At 43.5% G+C, this 12,203-nt stretch overlaps 1 protein-coding gene across 1 annotated transcript in view; it reads right to left on the minus strand.

The window, feature by feature from the left end:
• Positions 1–1,504: 1,504 nt before the first annotated feature.
• The window catches only part of PLPP3 (phospholipid phosphatase 3), a 78,027-nt gene continuing 67,328 nt past the window's right edge, over positions 1,505–12,203 (minus strand). The window contains exon 6 of the mRNA XM_039887299.1: positions 1,505–3,459. Within this exon, the coding sequence (XP_039743233.1) occupies positions 3,334–3,459 (126 nt within the window). The 3' untranslated portion in view covers positions 1,505–3,333. The remainder of the gene's footprint in view (positions 3,460–12,203) is intronic.

Genomic DNA, 12,203 nt, shown 5'->3' on the forward strand with positions numbered 1-12,203 from the left:
CACTTTCAGCAAAATGCTAAGAAAGTGCTGAACTAGTACAGGGGCCCGAATGGGGCTTGTCTAGCAGCAAAAAGCGGGCTGACCAGGAAAGGAAGCCATGAGCTGCATGAGTGTATTCCCAGGTCCTGAAACCAAAAGGAGTTTGCTGGCTTGACTTTGAAATTGCTTGGGACCGATGACTCCTTTGTCTTCCATTTTCCCTTTTGAACAAGAATGTCTGTGAGTGTTATTCTATAACTATCCTATCACTGAATTTTAGGAGCAGATAACTTATTTCTTGAGTTTCATAAGTTTACATATGGAGAGCAAATGTGGATTAAACCCAGAACCTCATCCTTACCTGATTTAGATAATGTAGTTTGGATAATGAGATTTGAGACTTTTGAGTTGATGTTGTAACATGTTGAGATTTGGGGGGATGTTGGGATCTGGTGAATGAATGTATTTTTCACGTGGGATGGATGTGAACCTTTGGGGTCCAGAGGGTGAACTGGCAAAATAATGGCTCCCTCAAAAATGTCCATGTCCGAATATCTGGTATCTGCTAATACGTTATGTGACATGGCAAAGGAGAATTAAGGTGGCAGATGTAACTTGGGCTGCTAATCAGCTGACCTTTACATAGGTAGATCATCTTGGATTATATAAGTGGGCCCAGAAGAGAACCAAGAGATGGCAGAGTGAGAAGGACGAGTCTAGTGTTGCTTGGCTTTAAAGATAAAAGAAATGGACCAGAAACCAAGGAAGGCAGGTGACCTCTAGAAGATGGACAAGGCCAGGAGACAGCTTCTCCCCTAGAGCTTCTGAAACTGTAAGATAATAAGTTTGTATTGTTTTAACCCACCAAGTTCGTGGCAATTTGTTTGAGCAGCAAAAGGAAATGAATACAAGTCCTGGCCTGCAGTTTACTCTTCTAGGATCTTAGACAAGCTGTTTGATCTTTACGTTCCTTAGTAATCCTTATTTCTCAAAATAATAACTGCTATAAGGATCCAAAGTGACAAGTAGGCAGAAGTGCCAGGCATACTGGTAGCTCAATAAATGTGCATTTCCAGCTTCCCTTTTTCTCAGTTGAGGAAACACAGGGAAGGAAATCAAGGCCAAAAGTCACTCTCAGCTGCACCCTCCCTTCCTTTGATGCTGGCTGCATGAAGGACGCCTTCAGTGAGCTCTCCGAGCACACCTTATCTAGAGTGCTGCTTGAGATCTGCCTTTGGGGGGCCCCCGTAGCAATTCCCTCCCTGGTAAAACCCCCTTTAGAATACAAAAGCTTTTTAGAAGAGCCTGAGATGGGAACAGAACCAGAGCCTCACTTGACAAACAGGCTTTCAGGGATGAAAGAGCAGCTTAGACATCTGTATTCACAGGATGGCCACCATGTTTCAGGAAGTCGTCCCCTGAGGTAAGGCAAGCCCATTCAGAGAAGGACCTGCTAGTCCACCTCCTCTTATCCACATACTCAAGACAGACACCCCTCAAACATTTCAGGCTTCTGCCTCCTTAATTAGTTGTGTTATGAGCTTTTATTTAAAAAGCACATCTAATACAAGTATAGTTTCGCAGATACAAGTTTTCACTTTGTATTCTACAAAAGTCTTTGAATATTATTCTCTTTACAAAATGGAACCTTACAAAAATACTGACAATTTAATGTTTTTATACAGTTTTCCCTAGTTGTTGTTATTTCTTTTATTGTAAAACAATGTCTACCACAGAACTACGATATTTTAGTTGATATTAAAAAAAATTAACTCAATGCTTTTTTAAGCAGCTAATGTAAATAACACAGGTCGAGACACAGTTTATAATCATAGTGGATATAGCTAAAATTGTTTCAGAAATAATATTTTACATAGTTAACTTTTAATGTTTTATACATTATTTATATAATATTTATATATAAAAATCATAGCTTGCTATAAGTTGAAATGAAAGGACGGCTTCTGTGGTAAGGATGTGCTTGTGGTTGATCCATGTGGTTACGTTTAGCCCTTTGAAAGGTTTGCATGTGAGATCTGAAAGCATTTGTTCCTTCCTCCTTTCCTCAAAGGTTCAGTAGAAGGGGTCCCTGTCTACTGCCTAGAGTGGGACCCTTGTGTGGGAGGACACATATGGATAGAGGATGAGGAAAACTCTCTACGGAGATTTAACCCATGTGTTCTGCCCAGCAGAACCTACCAAGAGCTGTCCTAGAGATCAACCCCAAGACAATAGTGCTTTACACAGCTTAGCAAAAGTGACTCCCACAGAGACCCTCATTGGCTCCATGATCTAGAAGGGTAGCCTCTCAGGCACGAGACCGTCTACTACTCTGGCTCATTCTGACTTCGAGTATCCAAAAGTTTGGTTCGTTTTTCATTTTTGCCCCTTCACTCCCCCAATTCTTCTATGGAAGGCTGCTTTCCATCAGCCAGTGGCGGACCACGCTGTGGCTCGTCTCTGGACCCTCACAGGAAATCCTGGTGGGTACAGAGCAAGGATTTCACGGGAGAAAGCAGTAACTGCAGCTAACCGTTACTAAGTGTGCAAGTGCCCAGGTGATTGATGTACACAACATCAGCATTCTGCAACTGACGTTTTGGCATCACAGGATGATGCATCAAAAGAAGACAAACGAGGGCCTGTACCCTCTATCTCTTCTGAAATTGTGCTATTTGTGAAATTCACTCATCCACAAAGAGTCTCCTAATTGCTAACATGGGGGACGGTGGTTGGCCTATGGGCTGGGAAGTGAGTGATAAGGCCTTAGGTCTAGGAATTTGGATTCAGGATCTGATCGCTTGACTGAGCAAACCTGCTCTTTCCTTACGTTAAAACAAAACAAAACAACAACAACAACAAAAAACAAACACCAAAAACTTCCTGAACCAAAGTCACAGTAGGAGATAGAGTGGTGTGGACAGAGAGACACAAGAGGGGAGCCCCCCGATGGCTATTTTCTTGATTCAGTGCTATTTCGGGCATCGTGTGCTACAATGTGAATTTGAGCTTTTCTTACAGGTCTGGGGTGCCTCAGTCACAAGGTGACTGGCCGACTCTACTCAAAACATTTTGGTGTCTGTTCCAGAACCAGCCCGTGTTCACTAGAACATGAACACTTAAACCAATTGCACATCCAGGATTCCAGCAGTTGGTATTAGTTTGCTGTTGTTTCCATATAGGTGAACACTACCTATTCTGGAAGGCCACAAAGTAAGACTTTTTTTTTCCTTTTTAAAAATCAGTCAGGCAAAAAGTTTTTCCCTACATTCTACTGTCTGATGAGATTGGAGAGCAGCAAGACTTTGCTGTCAGCAGTCATTTTACAGAAACAGCTCAGGAGGCAGCTGGCACCTACACCATGTTGTGGTGATTGTTCCTGTCAATAATGTCCACAGGTGAAAGGATTTCCTTCCTGATCGCAGGGGGAGGCAGGGCGAGTGTCACCTTGGTCTTGAAGAGGTCGGACACGAAGAAAACCTAGAAGCACAAATCAGAGATCCAAATCAGTAACTGAAATCTGGGGTTTGGGGACAAGCAGAGGGAAGGTGATAAGAGCATGGATTTCTGGAAAAGGGGGCCTCGAACCATAGATCTTAGAATAGGGAAGCACCACAGAGGTCTTATAGTCCAGCTCTTATTGTACATATAGGGAAACGGAGGCCCAGAGAGGGTCCGTGACATGCTCCATGTTGCACAGGTGTGGTAGAAATAGAACTCAGTTCTATGGACTCCCAGCCCAGTGCACCATATCTGCAACCCCCACTTCTATATTTCTCAAGGCAAATGAACAACAGTGAAAGATATGTTCCTAAACAAAGGAAGCAAGTCATAATTAGTCAGTCATTAATCCACAATATTTTCCCTTTCCTCATAAAGGACTCTAGAGTGTAACCAAAAGAGATCAGCCACTATGAATTCTTATCAGCAGGAGCTGGAGTAAGGAAGCAGTTGTTACCACTTTTCCTGGAAGTCCAGTGATATCAACAATTTGATGGGGGTTAAGAAACCAAAGTCTTGTACTGAGGGAGTCATCAACTAACCCGGAGGAAAGGTCAGTGAAAACTCTCCTATCACTCATCTCAAGTCCTTCCTCCCTCCGAGCATGCAACCTCACCAAGTCTCTCGTGAATCACTGAAAAATATTTACTGAACACCCACTTGCAAGGAAGGGTATAAGGATGGCTCAGGCATAATTCCTATCTCAATTAGCTTCTGATGAAAGATTCAAGAACTTGATGAGTTACTGGAGTAAGAAAAATTTATGCTTTGTATTACATGACAAAGTAAATACACAGACATCCATTTGAGCCAGTTAGCAACAGGAGTTTGTATTAAGTAACCATAAGCGGCACCTATCAGTCTTGTAATTAAGTAAGTAACACATGGCTGGGGAATAAGACACTTTCAAAGTTACTATATCAAACAGCTTTCTAGACGAAAAAGTCTTCGTCCTGCAGAGGGTAATAAGCTCTCTGTTAATGATGGCACTGTGACTTCATTCTGGATACATTCTAGGCAAGAAAATGAAATTCTTAATGAGACTTCACCAATACCAAAGCTGTAGCAGCCGCAGCCTGGCCACACTAAGGACTTGGATCATTTGTTGAACCAACTGCCACAATGTCCCTTCTCTAGTAATAGAACTATCAACAAAGTGCCACAAAAATCAGCAAGAAACTGGTGGTGCCGATTACTCTAGGAGAATTGGGTGTCTTGAAGACAAAATTGAAACAGAGACTCAGTGGCCACCAAAAAAACCCTTGATACCCCTTGAAATGTTTACTCGTTATATATATTACCTACTCAAGCATTTAATTTTTTTGTTAAAAAAAAAAAGATCGTCAGAAAAAGAAAGATGTGTACCGGGCTATTTCTATGCTGCTATAAGAAAGTGAAATATTAGCCAAGAAACGTAAGCTTTTAATACATTTACAATCTGAGAGCTATTGAATGTCGTACTTTGCAAAGGAAAAAAAATAACCTTTGTGTCCCTGTCTTTCTGTGGCTCAGAAAGATTCGTCTCCTAGCCAGAGCCGAACATGAGAACCAGGAAGGAAAAAACCTCTACTCAGCCCTGTCAGGAGGTTTTAGGCTTCCCTGCTCAGGAACCTTTATGAGAGCTCAGAGAAGGGGTTTTCACATGCCCCCGGTATAAGTAAATACTACTTATAAACTTTTCAACTCTTCTCTGACAGGTACAGAGCCAATATTCTCTTCTCTACCTTCCCCTTCCTCCTTCACTGTGTCCATAGGAAGTTTTTGATTAATCCCTCCATTGCTGGCTTTCAATTCCACTTCTTCCAGTCCAGTAGCTAGCTCACCAAATAAACGCTCTTACAGCTCTCATTTCTGAGAGCTCTTTCTTCTAGCTTCCATGCTGAGGGCAACTGTAGCAGGGGACAGTTGCCCTCAGCATGGAAGCTAGAAGAAAGAGCTACCCTCAAACAAACAGACCCTTTTCAAGACCCTTACTCTCCTAGCTTATTTCCCAATTTTAATTTTCTGAGCGTGTACCCACTATATACTAGGGTTTCCATTTCCTAACTGAAAGATAGGAAGAATATGAAAATTAAAGGCAGTAATAAACTTGAGAAGACCTAAACCTGTGTCTGGTACTTAGTTCAAGAAAAGGTGTTCCTTTCTGTAATGTTCCGGACACTGAAGTAATGACTGGATCTAGAGATAGCCATGCCCTCCCATGTCTCCAAAATGGCTTATCAGTGTTTCTTCCTAGATGGGAGCCTTCCTGAGGAAGGATCCCCGGACCTAAGTCACCCTGTATCACCCACAGCACTCAGCATTGAGCCTTGCACACACCAGGGGCTCAGTAAATGTTTGTTGTTGAATTTCTAATTCTAAACTCCTCTCTACTGGAAGCAAGCACTCTGGGCCTTAGATCCTATTGGCATATACAACACCTACAGACTTCTGGGGAACCACATTCTCACACACCACGTGCACACAGCCAAGCGGCAAGATGAAAAGCCGAGTTAGGACTGGCAGAATCCCCCGCCCCCCTCAAGCTGCATTTCACTTTCAGCATGGCTTGAGGTTACACAAACACTTTTTGGGGGTCATAAAACACGATCCTGTCAAGACTGAAACAGGGCTCAGTCTTCCTAATGCTTGAACAGCAGAACACCAAAAGAGCTAATAAGAGCGAAAACTTTTTGGCTTGGAACAGTTCCATTTCTTGCAGAAGATGGTCTCCACCCAGAAAGAAAACCCGGAGGCCCAGGCTGGGAAGGGTCTATATTAATTAGCGAGCTATCTTAGGTCTGTGGAACAAACTCACTGCCAGCCAGAATCCCACTCTGCAGATCTTCTCTATTGTAAGAAAGAGCACATTGGACAATAATACATGGTCTCTGCAAACATGAAATCTATACCTGAAGCACTGAAAAGAGTTCTAAGTTACACTACCCTGAGCGTATACTTTCAATTCCATCTCTCCTCGTTTGCATTTTATAAATTGCTTTTTCTGAAAAATGCAATCAGTAAACACTTATTGAACATCTGCTCTGTGCCAAACCCTGAGATTATAAAAATAGATGTACATAAGACAGTGTCCTTTGCCCTCCAAGAGCTCACAGGGCAATGAGGGAGAGATCCCAGTAAACAGACCACTACAATGCAGCATTTTAAGGATTACGATGCGGGGAAGCAAGGGTGTTAAGGAAGCACAGACATCTAACCTAGGATGAAGGGGAGGAGAGAGGGCCTTAGAAGGCTTTCCCCAAAGGAGGTATATTTGAGCTTAGCTTTGAAGGATAAGTAGGAGTTAGCCAGGTGGTGAATGCCAGGAATGTTGTTCTAGGCAAAGGGAGCAGCGTGTGCAGGGGCACAGCAGTGAGAGTACAGCACGTTCGGGAGCTGCAGGAAGCTCAGCATGGCCAGGGCCAAGCGGTCAGTGAGGCTGGAGAGAAAAAAAGCCAAATCTTCAGAAGCCTCCTAGGACATGTTAAGGAATTCAGACCTTATTCTCTTGGCCTTAGGAGCTGTTGTCAAGGCCGCAACAAGGGAGCAGCATGTGGAGAAGACTCGCACTAAGACCATGATGGTATCTAAGATGGAGAAGGAGTTAGAAAGGCTGAAGAGAGCCTGAAAGCAGGGGTACCAGTCAGGACACTATTGCAGAATCTAGAAGAGGATGAGTCCCGAACTACCACCATGCAGCGAAGACAAACGAGAAGAGATGACTTTTGAAATGTTGAGGACAACTGCAGTAGGTAGAGGTATACGTGTGCAGAGAGAGGTAATGCCTTTCTCTCTGTTCTGTTTTCACCTCTAGAAATCTTTGCACTTGTTTCCATCAAAACTCTTTAAGCTGGGGTAACTGCTAGTGAAAAAAATTATAGCTCTGCTTTCCTCTGACTTATAATATTTTGGCATCCTTTGAATTTATCTTGGGTAGATGGTTCTGACCTCCTCCTGGGTCAGAATGGCAGGCTCTCCTGTGATCCAATTTACCCAAGCACTCAGGAGAATGTAGCCCTTCCATCAAGAGCAAAACAACGCACAAACAAGGCAACTCCAGACTGGAGGGATCCCATTTACTGTGATGAGGTGCTAAGACATGTACAGTAAGTCTGCCTGCAGTAGCGACTGTCATTATTACACCATTGTGTCACCATCACCCACTCCCCATCCAATACACCCAGCACTGGTAAAAGCTTCACTTTTTGGAGGAGGACAGACTTGTCTTCAAATCCAAGTGTTGCCATTATCAGCTAATTACCTAAATGAGGAAATACATTACCTAGTTCAGAGGGTTACTCTAAGGATATATAACATAACAAAAGGTACAAGTGTGGCACATCGCCTGGTGCACAGTAAAAGGTAAATAAACAAGAGCCATCATCACGGGCTTGTGTGTTCAGTGCCTACTCATACAAAGTCACTTCTCTTCCCCTTCCCCTTGTGTGGAAAGTGAAGAAGAGATGGAACTAGAAAAAAGGAAAAAAAGAGAGAAAAAAATAGGAATAGTGAATGAGCATGTGAAAGCCCGTACAGATTCAAGCCAGACATGAAGACCACGTACATAATGGGAATTTTCCATCAGGTAGATAGGACTTGCTCTCAAAGCCCTATAATTTCTGGGGCTATTTTGGAGAACAAGTCAGCACAATCAACAAGGAAGAAGCTCTGATATCTTGTTGCCGGCATTCACTGGCTCTGGAGATGCCAGCCTCCCAGAGTTCCTGTTAGGGCAGTGACTGGCTGGTGGTCACCAAGAATCTAGCTGGCTAGAAATGAGTTGTCTGGTGACAGCCAGGTTTCTACTCCCATTGCTGTGAATGGACAAGTCAGCAAATTCTCAGGGTCATTTTAATGTCAGATTATGATAACGAAATTGTCCTTTATATGTTTCTGGAGTTCCTGAGTGTTTCAACTCCTGAGAGGGTGTAAGTGAACTCCCCAAAGACGAGGATCATGTCCTTACTCACCAGGATGTTTTTAAAGCCCCTGTTAAACTTAGATGCCAGTGCAGATCAGATAAGTATAAAAGCATAAGAATCTTGGAGTTTTTGAACCAGAAGAAAACTAAGAGTTGCCTATTCCTGTATTTCTCAAAGTGTCGTCCTCAGAATGTCTATTTCAGAAGCAGCTGGGTGCTTCCTGAAAAAGCAGAATCCTGGGTCCACCCCAGACTTACTGAAAGTGTGGCCTGGAATCTGCATTTAACAAACACTATTGGTGTTTGTTACACAGACTAAAGTTAGGAGAGCCATTAGTGGGCGATCCGTAAGGATGAATATATTATCTCAAATCCTAGACCTGCCACTTTTTGGCTGTGTGTCTTAGACATCTTGTAATCTCTTTGAGTGTAGCTCCTTTATTTATATACCGGGCTTCATTAATACCCTACTTGAGCCACCCTTACTTTCTGTATGTCACAAATCATACTGAACTTCTAATGACCTTCTGTCTTAGCATTAGGCATAGGGTGTAATACATAACACTTTAAATGCTATGTCATGTTTCCCCTTTAGACTGTGAGCTACTCAAGGGAATGAAATGTGCTCAGAGCCCAGTAATTATAGTCCTCAACTAATCTAGTCCACCGTCATGTGGGGAGAGACACTATGTGCTGCTCCTTTTGCATACAACCTTGTTCCTGGGCCCTGGGATTTCCTTTTGGCAATGCCCTCTACCATAATAAGCCATCTATAGATTAAGAAATAATTTTTTTTTGCAGGAGAAAGCCTTGGGACATGGCTCACCCACATGCCTTAAGTATAGTAAGTGTCTGCAGAAAAGCCATCTTTGCCAGCCCTGTTTTTAAACTAAAGGGGAGTTACTCAACTGCAATCATTACTTCAATATGTAAAGTGCTTTCAGTGGCTTTTGGCACTGAGAATTTGTGTGATTTCCTAATGTATCTGAGAGAGAAAGGGTGTCACGCTAGGAGTCAGGATCTAGTCCCAAAATTGCTACTGCCGTGTGACCCAGGCTAAGCCATACTCTTGTCTAGGCTTGACTTTATACAAAACAAAGAGGTTTATGATTTCAGATGATGGATCTGCACTGTATTTTGTGCAAATGTTACTTAAAAATCTACCTTTCAATAGTTATTGTAAGGCTCAAATGTGAAAGCACTAATAAAGAGCTATTCAAATCCTACCCAGTTACCATCATTCACGATCATTTTACTACTGAGTGGAGTAAAGGTAATCCCAAAAAAAGAAGGAAAATTGGAGCAGCAGAGGAGAGAAAGTTGCAGGAAATTCTAAAGGAGAGTAGAGATCCGTGTCCTGCTGAGGAGCCTCACAAGAAGACACTTCTAGGCTATTGTGAAAAAAAGGGTTTCTGGTAAGGAGGACTCAGAGGGCTGACAGGTTTGTCAATGCGGTGCTAGATCCAGCAGAAGCCATAGTTCAGGAAGGTGGTACTCAAGGATGACAGGGGCCGGCCAATGGCAGACCCCCACTCCCGGAAACCCCTCTTTTTGAGGCTAGAAGGGTAAAGGGGGCCACTATTTATTGAGCTCATCTCCCCCATTATCCCACAAGCTCCATTGTTTTGAATTTGTAGAGTCACAGGACATACCATACTCTCACCTATCTGGAAGTTTGTGTTATTTCTTCTGCATGAAACACCCTTCTCTTTTAGATCTCAAAGATAATGTCTACTCATCTTTGAAGAACCACTTCATCTAACAATTTTTTCTAGTCTAACAGTCTCAAAAAAAAAAAGAACTATCCCCTCTGTTGTGCCCACACTGCTCCCAGCTGAAGGTCTCATCCTAGCAGCTATGCCCTTCAATTGTACGTTCGTTCACATGTTTGTCCCCCTAGATTAGTGTTTTTCAAACTGTGTGTCACAAATCATTAGTAAGTTAACCAAATTGACATACGAGGTGGTCACCACCAGCGTTTCTAAAAGTTAAATTAAAAATATTAGAATGTATCACACAGCAAGGGTAAGCCTTATTTTATGAAATGTTTTAGTTATGTGTGGGTGCCTCCATTGGGTTATGATGTAAAATGTATTTATTATGGATTGTGGTCAAGTCTTGGAAAGCTATTGCACTCTAAGCACTTTAAGGACTAACTCTTTCTAGAACCAAATCTTTAAACAAAGCCTAGTACTTAACACATAATACACATTCAATCAATGTGTTGCATGTGCCAAACACAATACATCTTTTATTCACTGAATCCTCAATCCAAAGATCATCTAAAGTTATTACCGTCCCCACTTCATAGAATGGGGAAAAGTGGCTGAAAGGAAATGACTTCCCCAATATGCCTAACTGGCAAGTATCAGGAATACAACTCCCCTTTCTGATTCTCTGCCTCATCATCCACCCCCATCCATCTCAGCAGGGGAATGCAAAAGGAGATTTTAGAAGGACTTTGCAAACTGTGCAAAGGTACCATCACCCTCTATTACAGGTCAAAGTTTACCTCTGCCTTTGCTTCCTTCTCTCTTCCACATTCACACCCCTGCCCACCTGAGTGAGAGCCTGAGTGGCAAAGAGCTAGGCTTTTGCAGGGCCAGAAGAGATTTGAGAGGTCATTTCATCCATTCCCCTGTGCCCAGGCAGAGTAGAAGCAACTCAATGGGAAGAGATGGTAATCTCACCTGTTGGAGAAGAGAGACCTCACAAATTCATGGCATAGACCAAGCATGTTTGGAATTTACTGTTTTAGTCCTTTGAGATAGATAGTCCCTTGGGCTCTGGTTCCTACTCTGCCACTGTGTCCCTGGGCGTGTCACACTCTCTCTGTACCACAGTTTCCTCTTGAGGGGGTTGTCATCACTGAACTCTTCTTCACATTCACATTCTTGCTTGCCTCTTTACCTCACTAGGGCAAAGACAAAGAATGCCCTGCCCTGCCCTACATCCTGGAGGAAGATAGCAGCACACAAAAGAGCGACTGCTAGCGGAGCCCCACCTCCTGGGAAGAGGAAAACCAGGAAAGACTCTGCTGTGTGTTTATGAAATTCACAAGCAGCTGCTTCCTCTGCTGCACTCACAGCAATGGCGGCCTGGCCCTGCGCTGACCCCTTCCAGGGCCCCATAATTTGCCATCTGTTAGAGGGTCAAGGGAGGAGGTGACCAGATAGGCCAGTTGTCACCAGACAGGAAAGGAACTGATGTCTGTCCCTTCATCCAAGTCCCTGGATTACTCCAGGGGGTGGGTATGGTGAGCTCAGTTGTAGAGTTCACATCTTGATAGGAGTGACTCTGTGTGTGTGCGCACGCATACGCGTGCTCATGCGCATACACACACACATGTAGGAGGGAGAGGGACTGAGGAGGCCAGTATGTGCCTGTGTTTACACTGGCCTGTCTGTGTGTCTGTGGTTCTGAGTGCAGGTGAGAGATGGAGAGGACGTATCTGGGTACGACTAGGTCTGTCCATGTGCCTCTGAGTCTCTCTGGGCGCTGGCTCTCAACTTTTGTCCTATGTACCTCCAACCACGTGTATGAATGTGTGTATCAGTGTGTGGGCCTATCTGATCCTATGTGCCCATATATATATTCGTATTGAGTCCATGATGCTGTGTAGGTTTTATGTCTGTGTTGGGTGCCATTGTCTTCCTTCTCTGAAAAGGGTTTAACTAGTGAGCCGTCGTGGGGAGGAAACCAAACCTGCTTCTATTTGGCATGTGATGTTTGTCTAGACATGTCTGCTTGCTGTGACAGGATTTACTCTCAACAGACCCAGGTAAAAGTGCTTGGCTGTCTTGGCCTGATGCCTAAGGCTATG

Source organism: Pteropus medius, unplaced genomic scaffold (assembly GCF_902729225.1).
Source record: "Pteropus medius unplaced genomic scaffold, Ma_sr-lr_union100, whole genome shotgun sequence".
In the NCBI taxonomy this organism is placed as follows: Eukaryota; Metazoa; Chordata; class Mammalia; order Chiroptera; family Pteropodidae; genus Pteropus; species Pteropus medius.